General features: G+C 39.2%; 1 protein-coding gene across 4 annotated transcripts in view; it reads right to left on the bottom strand.

Moving 5' to 3' along the window:
• The window catches only part of cip2a (cellular inhibitor of PP2A), a 66,269-nt gene that overhangs the window by 22,851 nt on the left and 26,121 nt on the right, over window positions 1–17,297 (bottom strand). For all 4 annotated transcript variants that reach the window (XM_078560025.1, XM_078560027.1, XM_078560026.1 and 1 more), the window contains exons 8-12: window positions 14,778–14,923; window positions 12,753–12,828; window positions 8,151–8,378; window positions 2,278–2,437; window positions 1,296–1,437 (exon numbers count right to left, since the gene is read on the bottom strand). In XM_078560025.1, the coding sequence (XP_078416151.1) occupies window positions 1,296–1,437; window positions 2,278–2,437; window positions 8,151–8,378; window positions 12,753–12,828; window positions 14,778–14,923 (752 nt within the window). The remainder of the gene's footprint in view (window positions 1–1,295; window positions 1,438–2,277; window positions 2,438–8,150; window positions 8,379–12,752; window positions 12,829–14,777; window positions 14,924–17,297) is intronic.

The raw sequence follows: 17,297 nt of genomic DNA, 5'->3' as shown, positions 1-17,297 counted from the left end.
GGAGAAAAACACCAGTTTAGAAAGATGTCAATTACAAGCTAATTCTAGACTCCAAGTGCTTACTATAATTCAGCCAGAAATTAACAACTTCCATATACACTCCCTGATAAACATAAACAAATCAGTGCTCCATGAAACAATTTAGGAAGAATTTTGAAATTTGAGACTCACAGATGTATTTCCTGTACCTAATAATAGAAAACAAACTCTTTGGCAATTTGCATCTCTATCTTCTATCAGCTTGAAAGTATGCTTATTGAGTAACGACTCTCTTACTACATAAGCATCAACGGTATGAACAGATGACAAGATTAATTTTAATAGTATTTAACAATGTTTTTCCTAGAACTTATTATCCAAACAAATTCCATTTCCAAGAATCATAGAATGATACAACACAGAAAGAAGCCATTCAGCCTATCATGTCTTTGCTGGTGCCTTGGTAGAGCTATCCAATTAATCCCACTCTCCTGCTCTTTCCCCACAGCCTTATATGGTGTTTCCATTAAAGTTCGCTTTTGAAAGTAACTATTAAGTCAGGTTCTACTAACTTTGAGCTGCTCCATTCCAGAGCACAACACCCGAGTAAAAAAAAAAGTTTCATGTTGCCTCTGATTTTTTTGCCAATCACTTTAAATTTGTGTCCTTTGGTCACCAACCTTTCGGCCACTGGAAAGAGTTTTCTGGGAGGGATTGAGGCAGAGAATACCAAACATTAGGAACCTGGTAGTTGGAGGGCCAGCCTTTTCCGATTAGGTGGATTCTGGGGATTTGTTGGGGAAGACAGGGGATTTATAAAAAAAGGCAGAACATGTGAAACAGTGTGCTAATGGGAAATATTGAGCTGAAAAAGCATGTGGAAATAGGGTACAATAAAGCCATGAAGATTTTAAAGTTAATACATTTAACCACTACACCCTCTTCCGTTTACAAATATACCATCAATTTCATTTACAATGTTTGTGTTTTCGAACTGATAAAGCATTAACAGTGGATATGAAATTAAATATCTTTCCTTTTTGTGCCACTATTAAGCATTCCTATGTTTAATAGGCTTCACCTCCAACCACTCCTGCAAATTTGTTCAATTACTGCCAGTCAGTGAAGCTTTGATCAATTTTGATAGACCCACTGTAGATTCAACATAGAACAATTTCTCTTAAAGCGGTTAACAAATCTCTCAGCATAACACTTGTCGAACTTTTTTCAAGTATTTATTTCAAACAACTATTCTATTTCATATCTTAACATTTTGCTTGTTTTTTTAAACTTTGCAAGACAACCCCATAGCTTACCATAGCTCTACATCTGTGATATTGCTTCTGTAGCCAATTTCCATCCTATTGTATGTGAATTGATATTCCAGAATTGAGAGACAGTTTCTGGCTGTGAGAACCTTAGCAACCTGCAACTTGATTGTATCATCTCCACAAAGCAGTAAAATATAGTTAAAGAAAAGGACAAGTGTTTTGTTCATTTCCTCCTTCTTTGAATACAGTTCAGCTTTACATGTTCCAATTTTAATAGTCTGAGATTGGTTCTCAAGTCATTAGGTTGTTCTTTAGTCAAGTAAAAATACAAGTTTTAATGACCAGAAAAAGATTGCCAATCATTAGTATTTGTCAAATTAAACCCAAGTTTTAGCAACAGTAAATTATGCTGTTCCTCAATTGATTAGTGTCCATACAAAATGCTTCACCAGCACTTAGCAAAAGGACTGAAGGAAGCCTTATGACATTATTAAACTAATCTATGGTTACAAGACAAGAAATTCACAATGGCACAACATGCCAACTTCTATAAAAGGTAGACAAAACAAGGAACACATTCAAGGTGCTATGACACCAACTGGTGGAACCTAAAAAAAATCTGTAAATCAAGTTTTTATATTAACTAATTTATTACTTCCTAGTTGAAGGATTCAGAACAACTTTATTGAGCACTCAGATTCAAATAGTCAATGATTTTGTTTTTGCAACCCTCAGTTGCAGGATGGAAGTGTATTTACTTGTATATAGGGACTGAAAGAATGAAGAATATTATTCATCAGGAACAGAAGAAAATCTCAATGTTGAAAGTTTCCAGAGTGAAAATTATTCACACCCATTAGTATGTTTCACTGTATTTTAGCCCATATTGTAAATTTAATAAGGACAAGCTTCAATTCCCAGAAATGAATATAACAAATGGACAGAAATAGTTTGGAATTTTTAATTCCCCCACTACGTATTTAAGTGCTTACATTTCAGGTATATGCATCTAATCAAAAAAGGATATCTAATAGGACATCAAGAGCCTTTGTGATTCGATCATATTTCTTTTTCATCAGTGTCCCCTCTTGGGCATGATCCGGAGTCTGTAACTGCTCCAAGATAACAGGAAAAAGCAGCTCCATAAATGGTTCAACTGTAGTCCAAAGGGTACAATCCATTATTTCCTGGATAGTGTTAGAGAAAATAAGCTTAAATCACAGAATAAAACCAAGCCTGGGATAAATTATTTCATTACATTGCTCATTGTATTCCAGAATGATCCTGGAACAAAGAAAATCCCTGGTTTATTTTCTTCAATACCAACTGTCTCCTTAAATATCTCCCTTCGCTACCCGTGCCACAATCATCTCCAAGAACAGGTGGAAAGCAGTCATGGAACAACTTTATCACGAAGATTGAAACCAAAAGTTCAACTGCATCTGTCGCAACTTCCCTTACCAATCAACCAACCATTACCAAAAAGTTGAAGAATAAAAAGCACAAAGGAGTGGGGAAAGGACCACAGGGTGAAAAGAATTCTAGGAATCAGAATCAAATTGAAGTAATTATTTTGCTAGAGAAGCAAATCTGCAGGGAAATCACAGATGTGCAAGAACTATAGAACTGGGGGCATTTTAAATACCTAAATATTGATTGAAATGTTAGAATGAAAAGAGGAGGCATTTCTGAAACGTGTACAGGAGAATTTCCTTGACCAGTATGTTTTGGTCCAACAAGGAAGGAGGCATTGCTAGATCTGGTGCTGAGGAATGAGCCAAATGGAGCAAGTGTATTTTGGGGGATCATCTGGGTAAGAGTGATCATTGTATCACAAGGTTTAGATCAGTAATGGAGAAGAGCAACAAATAATCTAAAGCAGAACTTCTAAATGGGAAGAGGGTTATCATCAATGGGATGAGAGAGCATCTAGCAAGGGTAAAGAGGAGCTAAAGACGGACTGAAAGGCTGTTAACAGAGCAATGGGTGATCTTTGAGATGATGTTTCAGATACAGGCTAGGCACATTCCAACAAGAGGGAAAGGTAGGGGAACCAGAGCCAAGGTTCCTTGGATGACAAGAGGAAGAGGAAGAGGGAGAATATGATGCAAACAAAAAAGGTGTATGATGCATGTCAGATGAATTCCTCAAGCAATAACCAGGCCAAATATAATAAGCTAAGAGGGGAAGTGAAGAGGAAAGTTAGGCTGGCAAAAAGAGAATGAGGGCAGGATGCCAGTTAACATAAAAGGGAACCCAAAAATCTTCTATCGGAATGCAAATGGTAAGCGGACTGTAAGTAAGGGGGTGGGGTCTATTAGGGACAAAGTGGGTAATGTATGCTTGGAGACACAGGGCAAAGCTAGAACACAATCAGTACTTTGAATCAATGTAATGGATGTTATGAAAATTAATAGTCGGGATGTACTGGAAAGGCTGGATATGCTTAGACTTGATAAGTCACAGTAGTTGCTAAAGGAAATGGGGGCAGAGATAGCTGAAGGGTTTGCCATAAATCTTCCAATCTTGCCTAGATACAAGGGAGGTGCCAGAGGATTGGAGAGTGACAAATGTGACACCTTTATTCAAGAAAGAGTGCAAGGACATTCATAGTAACCAAAGGCCAGTCAATTTAACATTAGTGATGGGTAAGGTTTTAGAATAAATAATCAGGGGGAAAAAAAATCAACTGTAACTTACTTGGAGAGGTTTGCATTATTTAAGGAGAGCCAGCATGAATCTGTAAAAGGCAGATCATGTTTGACTAATCCAACTGAATTTTCTGATGAGGTAACAGGGAAGGTGATGAAGGAAATGTGATGGGTGCTGTCTATACAGATTTAGAGAAAACATTTGAAAAAGTACCACATAAATGGCTGGCTGCCAAAATTGAGGCTCATGGAACAGAAGGGTCAGTGTCAGCTTGGATAAAAAATTGACTTCAGGACAGAAAACAGTGAGTCTTGGTAAATGGTTGTTATTCAGATAATGACTTGGATATTGGAATACAGAATAAAATGTCAAAATTTGCTGATGATGCCAAACTTGGGAGGGGTGGCATACGGTGAGGACAATTCTAATCAATTTCAACAGGACTGATAGATTAGCAGAATGGGCAGACAGGTGTCAGATGGAATTTAGACAGCAAATTGTGAGATGGTACATTTTAGCAGAAGGGATAGACTTAACTGCACAGTTCTAAAGATTCTGCAGGGACTGATTGGGCGGGGGAGCAGGGGCAGGGTGGGAAATCAGTTGTGGAGTTACCCAGTTATACGAGGTATTAAACTGTCTAACAATTCCTGGATAAGTATTCAGCTAAGTCCCATGCAACTAGGCCAAATCTCTGCCCTGAACTCAGGGATTGGAGACATTTGCGGAGGATCTTGGGCAGCAGGCAATCAGTCACTTCCCAAACAATTCCCACATATGTCTGCAAGTCAGGACTTCCACAGGGACCTGATGCATGTCCCATCTTTGACAATCTAGAGACAGGACCATTTGGGCCAGAGAGTAATTAGCAAATCATATGGGATTTTGAGCTTCGAAGATATTGAGCATAAAAGCAGAGAAGTTATGCTGAGTCTTTATAAAATTCTAATGAGGCCGCAACTAGATTACCACATCTGCTTCTAGTCATGACACTTTTAGCACCCTTAGAGTGCAGTGGAGATTTACCAGAATGGTTCCAGGGATGAGGGAATTTAGCTTTAAGGTTAGGTGGAGAAGTTGGGTTTGCTCTCCTTGGAGCGAAGGAGGTTGAAGTGAGATTTGATGGAGATGTACAAGATTATGGTTTAGATAAGGTAGATAAAGATAAGCTGTTTGCCATTAGCTTATGTACAAGGGCTAGGGGGTACAGATTTAAGTTTTTGGGCAAGAGTTGTTGGGGGTGGGGGGTGTGCATGTGAGAAAGAACTTTTTTGAACACAACCAACGGTAATGACCTGGAACATGCTTCCTAATTAATAGAAATTTTGAAAACATTAAACATGCTATGATTACAATGGAAATAGGGAGAAATCCCATACAGTAATCCCAAAAAATGGTGAATGGAGAGGAAAACACCATGTGCAGAATACCTACATTCAAAAGAAGAATGACTAAAGTGTGATTAATGTTTCATTACTTATCTACATGCCACAAGTGACTTGAACATGGGTACACAAAAAGTCCAGGAGATGGGTGAAAACAAATGTACGGAACTGGATTTTCCACTTAGTTTAAGTTTTAAATACAACTGCCTGGCAACTGAGAGATTATGCTGAGTGGCAGCCTTGAATAGCCTTCGGAACCGCACACAATCTTGAAACACTGTCACATGGCAGCAACATCAGTAGCCCTCTGTTATCAGCACTAAAATTCATTAACAGAGTCAAATGGGGCTCATTTGACACAGTTTAATTACAAAAGATTACAGGCCCAGTTGTCAAAGCAAAGTTGGATGTTTATTCTTGCTTTCTTCTCTCCTCACATTACTTTTAAATTTTAGGAAAGAATGCTTGTTGAATTTTCCTAGTCTAGTATGATGTAGTGTTGCTGCAAGTATAGGTGTGGTCAAGTCCTGAAATGGGGCATTTCATAATTACATAATATGTAATTGCTAAATTTCATTCTGCAGAGCTATAACTTCTAGGCAGAGTGCACACCCAAGTCACACGCTAAAAACAGGAATATGCCATATTGCCTCTCGAGCCTGCTCCACCATTCAAAAAGATCATGACTGATCTGATCTTGACCTCAAATCCATTTTACTGCCTGTTTCCCATGGCTCTCCGTTCCCTCAAAATTTGAAAAATCTGTCCATCTTAGTCTTCCTAGCTGGGTTAGAGAATTTCAAATACCAACAGCCCTCAGAAGAAATTCCTCCTCATCTGTCTTAAATGAGTAACCCCTTATCCTGAAACTATCCCCCCAGTTCTAAGCATCTACCCTGACAAGCCCCCTCAGAATCATATATTTTAATAAGATCACCTCATTCTTCTAAATTCCAATGAGCATAGGCCCAACTTGCTCAACCTTTCTTCATATGACAAACACCACCTTCACCCCAGGAATCAACCTAGTCAACCTTCTATGAACTGCCTCCAATGCAAGCATATCTCTCCTTAAATAAGGAGATCAAAACTGTGAGCAGTTCTCAATTTGCCTTATTAATTACTTCCTGTAGCAGCATGCTTTTTGTGATTCATGGGCAAGGATGTGCAAATCCCTCTGTACTGAAGCAATAACAAGTGCTTTGTTATTCTTCCTACAAAAGTGGATAACCTCATTTTTCCACATTTCACTACATCCGTCAAATTTTTTGCCCACTCGCTTATCCTGTCTATATCCCTTTGCAGACTTGGTCCTTCTCACAACTTGCTTTACCATCGATCTTTTTAAAAAAAATTGTTCATGAGATGTGGGCATCACCTATCCCTAATTGCCCTCAGAGGGCATTTTAAGAGTCAACATGTTGACCAGACCAGGTAAGGACAGCAGATTTCCTTCCCTAAAGGACTTTAGTGAGGCAGATGGGTTTTTACAATGATTTTGTGGTCATCATCGAACTTTTAATTCCAGGCTTTTATTGAATTCAAATTCCACCGTCTGCCATGGTACGATTCGAACCGGATGCCCAGGACATTACCCTGGGTCGCTGAGTTACCAGTCCAGTGACAATACCACTATGCCACTGCCTCCCCACTTTGTACCATCAGCAACCTTGGGTACAATACATTCTATTTAACTTGGATGAAGGCACTGAGTGTTGAGATCCAGCACGGATCCCTGTGGCACTCTACCAGTTTGTTAACCTGAAAATCACCCATTTATCCTGACTGTTTTCTGTTAGTTAGCCAATTCGCTTACCATGCTATTACCACAATACATACCTCCTATCCTGTGCAATAACCTTTAGTGTGGCACCTATTCGAATGACTTTTGAAAATCCAAATTGGTTGGTTTCCCTTTATCCAACCTGCTTATTCCATCTTCAAAGAATGCTAATAAATTTGTCAAACAATTTTTCTTTCGTGAAACCATGTTATCGCTGCTTAACTAATTTATGATTTTCTAATTATTATTTCTTTAATAATAGATTCCAGCATTTTCCCAATGACAGATGTTAGGCTAACTGGCCTGTAGTTTCCTGCTTTCTGTCTCCCCTCCTTTCTTGAATAAATGGGTTTTTGAATCTGCTGGGATCTTTATAGAATCTAGGGAATTTTGGAAGATTATAACCAATGCTTCCACTATTGCTACAGCGACTTCTTTTAAATCCCTAGGGTAGGCCATCAGATGCATGGGACTTGTCAGCCCATTTTCAATGCTTTTTCCTCAAGTGATACTGATTACTTTAACTTCCTTCCTCCCTCCCTTTTTCCCCCTGTTTTAAATATCTTGGGATGTTTTTAGTGTCTTCTAGTGAATGGGAATACAAAATATTTGTTCCAAGCCTCCGCCATTTTCTTGTTTCCTCATCCTCAAAAGGAACCAACATATACTTTAGCTACTCTTCCTTTTTATATACGTAACAGAAGCTCTTACTGTCTGTTTTTATATTTCTTGCTAATTTACCTTCAACCTATTTTCTCCCTTTGCTTATAGTCATTCTTTGTTGGTTTCTAAAAATTTTCCAAATCTTCCGGTGTACCTCTCAACTTCGCAAAAATGGATGCTTTTTCTTGCAAACAGATACCATTCTTAACTTTCTTAGTTAGTCACGGATAGTTCATTCTTCTTGTAGAGTCTTTGTTAATGGAATATATCTTTGTTTAGGAATAAGACATGTCTCCTTAACTGGCCAGCACAGATAAAAGCATGATATTTTACTTGTCATTAGGTATTATAAACACATTTAAATAGATCTTTCTTCCCCTTCAAACATTAATTTAGGCATATTCAAAGACTGTGTACCTCAAACAACTCCTTCAGAAGAACCAAAGCCAGCAATGAACACCTGTCGGAGTTCTCTAGTGGTTGACTTGACCAATGGATAAGAGTGACAATTGGTTCTGAATGTTTAACATGTGATTTGAGGCTAGCTGCTGTACGCCGTTGCTCAGAGGAGGTTCCAAACATTGTATGACATAATATTCTCCTGAGACTGCTCACTGAACAGAAAGCAAGAAGTAGTTCAAGGATCTGAGGGAGAAAAGTTGCATTGAATCATAAATTTTTATACAATGTTCAATGATAAGAATGAATCAGTGCAGTGCCAATTTAACTTTAGCCTCTACTTTTCTGTATCTATCAGTGCACTCATTAGCTACATGTCACTGAAAACCAAATGGTTTCTGGCTGCACTATATCACAGCCGAGCTACTTGTTTTAAAATTGGTTACCTATAGTAGAGAAAAGTCCATGTTGTCTGTACTATATTGTCTGTTTTGTGCTGTTTCTTGGGATTGCACCTTACTGAAATATCAAAATTGGATCCAATAATACCAATCAAGTAAACGGAATTGCTTCGCTTCACTCCATTTGGTGATAATTTCGAATACAGAAAATATCAGGAGAGAAATCCTTGAGATATCAGGTCTCATCTGGAGAACAACTTCGGACACTGAACCTCAGGAAAGGTATATTGGTATTGAAAGGGGTACTGTGCAGATTCACCAGAAGGATAGCAGGGCTCGACATGTTAAGTTATAAGGCTAGTTTGCATAAACTTGGCTTGTAGTTCCTTCAGTTTAGAAGGCTGAGGGGTGATTTAATTAAAGTGTTTTAAATGATTAAGGTATTCAGTAGGGTGGATACAAAGAAACTATTTCTTCTGAAAGAATCCTGAACAAGAATGCATAATCATAATCAGAGCTGGGTCAAGTGTGAAATCATAAAGCACTTTTTCAGCAAAGGATGGAGGAAATCTGGAACCTGCTCCCCAAAACACTGAAGATGCTGGATCATTTAAAAATTTCAAGACTGAAATTGGTAGGTGTTTGTTGGATATGGATGGATGGAAGGAATCCCAAGCACTTAAGAATAACCGCAGGGCGGGTTCAATTCCAGGTCTCATCCCTGTACTTGTCAGCAACATGCCTGTTGGCAGAGTCTTCTCAGAGTTGGGCTCCTCATTGGCCACCTCCTCGTCTGCCATTAATATAAGGATGGTGGTGGGTTCCTGATGCTGCAGACCTCCACGGCAGTCCCACCAGCAGAGGTGGGTACTGTCAAAGCAGGAGAGGGACTGTGAAAGAAGCTCCAACTTGAGGCGCCCTCTGAACAGGCATTTATATTTTTAAATGTCACCACAGCTGCAAGGCAACTCCTGTGGAGGGAAAGCTCCTCTACAGGATAGCCAGCAGCAACAACTGTGGCACCCCCCCCCATCTCCGCGTCTCCAGCTGAGGCGAGCTGAAAGAGTCTCACAGGCCCCCTAGCTAGCTAGCTAGCTCCAAGTACTGCCAGACATCGACCTTTTCCGGGGTGGGGGTGCTGTCCAGGAAGGAAGCCTTTGATGATTCGCCTCCAGAAGTCTTCAAGCTTGCCTCCACGGGACAGGGAAGATTCCACCCAGTACTAGAGATATGGAGCAAACAGGAGTAAATGGAGTGAGCTACAGGTCATCCATGATCCAACAGAATGATGGAATAGGCCCAAGGGGCTGAATGGCCTACTCCTGTCGCTACCCCAGTATTAACCACATTTTTTTTTAAAGTGAGAAAAATGAATAAAAATAATAGCACACCCATGCACCAACTTTCAGGAACTGACAAGATACTGATTTAGAGCCAGAATTCAGCAAAGCAAATTCAAAAATCATAGCAGCACAATTATGGTATCGTTTGGCCACTTTAGTCCGACAAGTTTGTTGTCAGATCCAGAGCAAGTTCACCGACTTCCTCTGGAACAAATGAAGCATTGCATCTCTGCTGCCATTATGAATCGTCCACTTGCACATAGTGCCTGAATCTCTCCCACGAGTATATCTAGGTTGCAACTTTCCAACTTCAAATTCTGTATTTGGTTGATCTTCCCTCACTGAGATCTGGCGATGTTTTTTGCCCAACAGATACACTGATCATCAAATTCAGCCCTGACTCCACCAGTGTATTGAGGTGGCACAAGGATGGAGCAACCCCAATTGATCACATCTCCATTTGGGCAAAATTTCTCATGAGCATGGGGTCCTGAAAGCCCCCTCAGACATCTCCGGCTCAACTTCAGCAGTCTCTCTAAGATTCCTTCTGTGTCATTGCGCTCTGCATGGAGGGATTTCTTGTATGGGCTATTTCTGCTCAGTCAACAATTCCTTGCTCTTGTCTTTAGCCAGGCATGTCCTGGTGTTCTATCTTGCAGTTTGACAGTAGCTCAGACCCTCCCCCAACACAAGGCTCTCTCTCTTGGAGGATCCTTTCCCCCACTATTGGAAATTTGGGGACAGTGCTGCTTGGAGCACTGGTGTCAAACGTTACATTGAACCTTTTCAAGGATACCCAGGTCACATATCATTTCTGTTGGTTTTTCAAATATGTGGGATGTGAGAGGTTGAAGCCTTTGTTTTACTATCTAAGTGAGCTGCTTCTCAATATCTGGCTTCACTTCAGCCCCATACTCCTGATCTTTGGCCAGCTTGGACAGAATGGAGCAGACAAGTCAGAAGGCCCTCCATGGATCTGTCCTTGGCCTGGCAATGACAGCCATTCACAGTTGGCAAGATGAGTATGACCTGCAAAACAGTTACTCTTGCTATTTGTTTCTGTTCAATAGTTTTGTTTATGCCCAGGTTTATCTGGAAGAATGTGGTGATTACCAATCTTGAGGGTCTCAGGTCATTCATTACATGATTAATAGATATAATGAAATACTGCACAAGATTAACTCTACAAATAATCTAACCAGGTCAACTGAAATTAGGGAAGCCCTCTTAAGGGACACATTTGCAGTATTATTTGTCCAGCCTCACCTTTATCAGTCTCAATTAAACAAGGCAACAGTACTACTAGTTTGGACATTAAATGAAAGCTTGGAATATTCCCAAAGACAGCAAGAAAATTCAGCAAACATGCCACCGAAAGCAATTAGTGTTCAGATTTGTTCATTTTCAGATGATATAAGATCCATTGCTGTTCTGGTTATAAATTTTATTAGGTGCCAAGAGGAATAGATTTAAACTGGCGTTTTACATTGCAGAACTGAGGGTAACTATGAAAATAAACTCCAGGTTAAAAACTTTTGAGATAATAAATTCACATTCACAAATGGTGTATGTTTGTACAATAGGTACAGTGATATAGTTTTCCTTCCAGCACAAATAGGATGCAGCATAGCTGCAAACCTATCGTTCTTAAATGTTCCAAAGTCACTTATCCAAATATTGTAGAATGACAGCTTTTTTATTGTTGTCATTAAATAACTGCAAAGCTAAGTTCATGCAGCGCTAAGCGAACTTTAAAGCTTTAATTAAATATTGGCAAAGACCTGGCTGTCCTGTTGGCTTTTCATCAACATCACCAGCATATGGATGCCAATAACCTGACACTGATAGATCTGGAGTATCCCAAGTAACTCCCAGATGCACGCCACCTTATAGATCTCTAGCTCCTCACAAACAGAAAAATCATCTCAAATACTTCATAGGGCAGAGGGAAAATAAGGCAAAGAGAAAAGCTAAGGGATAAAAGAGTTTGAAAGGAAGGAAATAAATGGTAAAAAAGGAGGGATTTAAATAGAGTTCTGAATAGACTATAATGATCAATACAATGGTACAGTGAACAAAACACCCACACAACCATACTATACCACTTCCCATGTGCAGGAAGATGTCTCAAAGCATTTTATATTTAGGGAATACAGTGGACAATGAGGGTGTGCAATGTGTGTAATGGGAGGGAGGCAGAAGGAAAATTCCAACAGAAGAGAAAATGCCTTGGAATAGTTTTTTTGAAAGTGAAAGAGGCAGTGAGGTAGGCTGAACTAGGAAGACAGTGCTAGAAGGTAGGTTGAATGAGTAGCAACCAATGGTGGTGCAGAGGAAGTCAAGAATAAGGAATAACCTGATTTCAGAGGAATTAAGAGATTGCTGAGGTAGGTTAGGAAGGGTTTTGGAGACCTGAAAGAGATAATCTGTACCTTTCAAGTCAATTTACAGGAGCACAGAGATCCAGTAAAGTTCTGAAAGAATAAAAGCAATGAAAGTGCAGATAAGGACACAGCCTGAAATATTCTGAATAGGCTGCAAACTGCAGGCTGGGTATGTGTCAGAGAAATTGAACAGGGTTGGAATACCTTGAACACCACAACACAAAATGTAGGGAGAAAATGAAAGAGAAAAAGTATCACATACATTCATTCCTTTGAGTAGGGATAGAAAATTTCTTCAACGTTTAAGCAAGTTGTTTAGTTAAGTTATGCAGATGACAAAGTAAAACAAGAATAGTATGCGCAAAATCACTTTCAAAGATAACATTCTAGAGGACACTGCAATCCCAAACTTCAAAACCCTTTCTAAATTAAATAAAAATTAAACATTTATTCTTATATTTGTGATACACCTGAGAATTAAATAGCTCATACCTTGGTTGCTGAATCAGAGTCCTTACCGCGCAAAAGACCTAGTACTTGACCCAGGCATGATTTGAAGTGTTCATACCTAAGGTGAGAGAAAGGAACTTGACTATGAAGCCACGTTTTTCAACATCCACTATATTCTTACATTGCTGCTAGAAACAGGCCTATGTTTCAGAAAAAGAGGCTACATTAAATCTTCAGAAATGATTTTTTTTTCATTATTTTAAATTAAACATCACGAGGGATTTGCACTTTTGAGATTTAACAAACTGAAACAATAAGAAAGCAGCAATTATAAGCATGGAGACAAGACAATCAACTTCTACTTATTTCATTGTAAATTTGAGAAGGCTCTTGAATAAAAGGAAAGTTTGTCTTCCCTTCAGCTAAACTGTTAGTTAATAGAGCAATTACAAGAAGCAAATCATCAGCAGTTACTTGGAGTTGATGCTATCCTCAAAGAACTTACACACAAGAGACCAAAATTCTTGACAATTTTGCAAAAAAGCGGACTCAAATTACTATAGTCACTACAGAACAGTTAGGGCAAATCCAAATTCGAACTGTAGATGTGTGGATATAAATTTAGATTTCCTAACAGAAAGCCAAGATCATAAAGAACTTCCATTGTTATAGCACCTATCACAACTTCAGGACATCCGAAAGTGCTTTACATTCAATGATGTACTTTTGGGGTGTAGACAATATTGTAATACAGGAAACATGGCGGACAATTTGTAATGGACAAGGTCCTCCAAACAGCATTGAGATAATGACCTATAATTTGACTTTGCAATGTTGGTTAAGGGATAAACGTTGGCCAGGAAGAACACCCTTAAATTTTCTTCAATGGGATCTCTTACCTCTACTTACACGGTCTCGGTTCAACTTTTAATTTAAAAGTCAGCACCTCTGTCAGTGTAGCACTTCCTTAGTACTGCTCTGAAATATCAGCCTAGATTATATGCTTAGTTTCAATTGTAGCCTGAACCCAAAACCTTCTGACTCAAGAGTTGAGTGTGCGCCATTGAACAAAGATGGTTTAGGTTACATAATAGTTTTATCTTAATATTTTGACAGTTTCAAAGTAAATATGGTTGGCTCAATTTCTGCTTAACAATTTAGTTTGATGACTAATTTGCATAATTACAGTCAAATACAAAGCAATATAATGCTTTCTACATGCCCAGGTCATCCTGGCCAAGAAATGAACTTTTGATATGTACATTATGTAGGCAACTATGGCAGTCAATCTTAGGAACAAGTTTGTAAAAATGACAGAATGAAATAACTGACAAGTTAATCTGTTTTGGTGGAAGAATGAATGCTTGTCAGGACAGGAGGAGAACCCCTTCTCTTCCTTGGATAGTACCATAATATTTTATATCTACCTGAACAAGTAGACAGGGCCTCTCTTTAATGCCCAAGTGACAAAACATTCCAGTTAACAAAGCAGTGCTCCCTCAGTATTGTATGGCATATCATCCTAGTCTGGAGTAAGATTCCAACCTTAAACCTCCTGATTTTGAGCTAAAGATAGACATTTCAGGGGTTTGAGTTGATAATTGCAGAAAGCACAGAAAATTTGAAAAGACTACCAGCTGGGTTATTAGTGCTGTACACACAGCCAATAGTCAGGCAGCTCCTCTTCAGTAGCAAGTCAGTGATGTTATTTCAAGTTCCTGAGGATGGAAGAGATCTGAAATGGCTGATCTTAATGAATCCAAAACAATGACATTTTTACAATTGTATTTTGCACAAAAAGATTGGGCTGGCATTTTGAACAGACAGTATTCTCCCTAGATTTTCCTTCCTGTTTCAAACTTGTAGATCTGAAGGCATTATGGGAGTAATGCAGATCAAAATAACTAGTTACCAAAGCTTTTAATTTTGGACTGAAAAATTAGATCCACAGTTAATGATTAAAAAAAACAATATAGAGCTACAGCATTGCAGTTATGTGGCATTAGTTGCTCCCTGATCAGATATTCACAGATGCAATTTTCATACAATGCCAGCAAAGAACACTACCTTTGGAGGAAATCTGCAATCTTGGGATTCTTAAGGAGATCCACCAAAAGATCTACGGCATATTTTCTGGTTAATGTTCCATCTCCATTCACCAGAATATTAAAAATAAGTTGAAAGGTCTGGTGGATATTCTTGGCATGAAACAGCTGCAATTAAAAATAAGAAACACCGAGAGACAAAAATCAGAATGAGAGGATGGATATCCTGGTATGTTGTTCATTTGATCAGCAACAAATCTAAAATAATTTGAATGTCAAATTGCTTCTTAAATGCAATGCCTCCCTAAAGGTATTTGAGAAAGATCCATATTTTGGCAGGTAAATCCCTACTGCAATGTCTTTAAACCCCACCTACTACACCCCATCAGCTAGGTGTCCATGATGCACAAAAAAAAAGCCACCAACACCTTTTGGCTTCTCCAAACAGCTACTAAGAAATTTGTACAGGTATAATTTTGTTACTCCATACATTTCACACAAATAATGCATGCACACTCCCCAAAAACATTTTTCATTCACCCAAGTGCAGATAGCTTAATGGCAGGTTAATAAAGGGAAGGTTAATAAACAGGCATACTGTTTAAGTTTAGGCAGCTTTAACCAGTTTACAGGATCCACCAGTCTACCCAATTTCCCTAACCTCTCCTACCCATATTCACACCCACTTTTTTTGATCCAACCATCTCATTTGGCTTCTCTATTCCCATTGTCTGTCAGTCAAAGGCACCTTGGATAACTTCTTTGTATCCTTACCACTCTCATCCCCATTCGAATAGCACATCCTTCTGTATCCACCTATAAAACAACTCTCTTGCCCAAGTCACACAACGAAATTCACAAACTTAACAACTGTCTAGTCTTTTGCCCTTCTGTGATACTTCTGTCACGCCAATCTGCTCAATCATAACCCAATCGCCACCTTTAATATCCTTCTCCCCAGTAAATCCATTCATTTCTCTCACCATAGTGAGTCCCTGAATATGGATTTGAACATTTATGAACACACAACTGGGTTAGCTATTCATCACAAAAATCTCGCTGGACCACATCTAGCACAATTGGATCTTGTTCTCTTCTGCTAAAGCTGCTCACTACGTGATATAACACAGCTCTACCTCACCATCAGGTAGGTTGCTTGTTCAATACCCAGTCCATAATGGACTCAAACTTAATTCACATTAAACACTAGGAAGACCAAAACCATTATCTTCTTCATCAATCCCCATCATGCAAACTGTTTCCTAGCCACCAATTCTAGCCTCCTTCCTGGCCACTGTCTCAGGCTGAACCAGACTATTTGCAGCTTCTGTGTCCTATCTGACCCTGAACTGAGTTTTCGACCTATCTTCTCCATCATTGCCTTCTTCCATATCTGCCCTTACCTACGTCTACATCGACCTACATTAGCTCTCAGCCCATCAATAGGATTTTAAAATTCTCATTGCATTAAAATTCCTCCGTGGTCTTGCCTCCTCATCTCTAATGCTCTCCAACCTTACAACATTCCAGGATCTCTGTGCTCCTACAACTCTGGCCTCTTGTGCCACCCCTTCCCCCCTTCCCCCACCCCAACCAATGGTGGCCCTGCCTTACCTCCCTAACATTCTCTGTCTTTTCTCCTTTAAGCCATGCTCTTTAAAAATCTGTCCTCATGTCTCTGTGTCAATTTTTTTTTGAATATGTTCCTATGAAGTGTCAGGGGACATTTTACTACCTTAATAGCACTATATAAAATATTTACGTTTTCCTCAGTTCATTCATGCAATTATACTTTCAAGTTTATTAAAATTCTTTATGCCTCCTCTATGAAATTGATCCTAATTAATCAACAGAACAGCTGGAATACATGAAATATAAAATAGAAAATGGTAGAAAAACTCAGCTGTGGCAGCATCTGAGGAGAAAGAAACAGTTAACGCTTCAAGTCTGTATGATTCTTCTTTAGAGGTGTAGAGAGATAGAAATGTGGTGGATTTTATACAGTGGAAGAGAGGGGTGGAGCAGATGGATCAAAATAGAAGGTCAGGATAGGTGGGAGCTCAGGAGGAATTTGACAAAGATGATATGGACACAAGACAAAGGGAGTTAAAGACCAAGGTGCCAATAATGGCATAAAGGTCGATAGCAGAATGTGTTAATAGCAGAACAAGGGTCAGCGCTCTATGAAAGCAAAACAGAAGAACAAGTTAGACTGGCCTTGTGGGGGAGGGGGTTGGGGAAAAATAATTCAAAATGAAGGGCATGGTTCATGATCTGAAATCATTGAACTCAATGTCAAGTGCCTAATCAGAAGGTGAGGTACTGTTCCTGCAGTTTGTGTTGAACTTCACTGGAACATTGTAGCAGGCCATGGACAGATATGTGGGCATGATAGCAAGATTGTGAATTGAAATGGCAAGCGACAGGAAGGTCAGGGTCATGCTTGAAGCAGCGATTCACTTGCACTTCTTTCAAATTAGTCTATTTCATTCGCTGCTGACAATGCAGTCTCCTCTACACTGGGGAGAGTAAACACAGACTG

The sequence above is a fragment of the Cetorhinus maximus genome, chromosome 16, assembly GCF_964194155.1.
Source record: "Cetorhinus maximus chromosome 16, sCetMax3.hap1.1, whole genome shotgun sequence".
Classification (NCBI taxonomy): Eukaryota; Metazoa; Chordata; class Chondrichthyes; order Lamniformes; family Cetorhinidae; genus Cetorhinus; species Cetorhinus maximus.
This window is presented reverse-complemented; position numbering and strand designations above follow the sequence as displayed.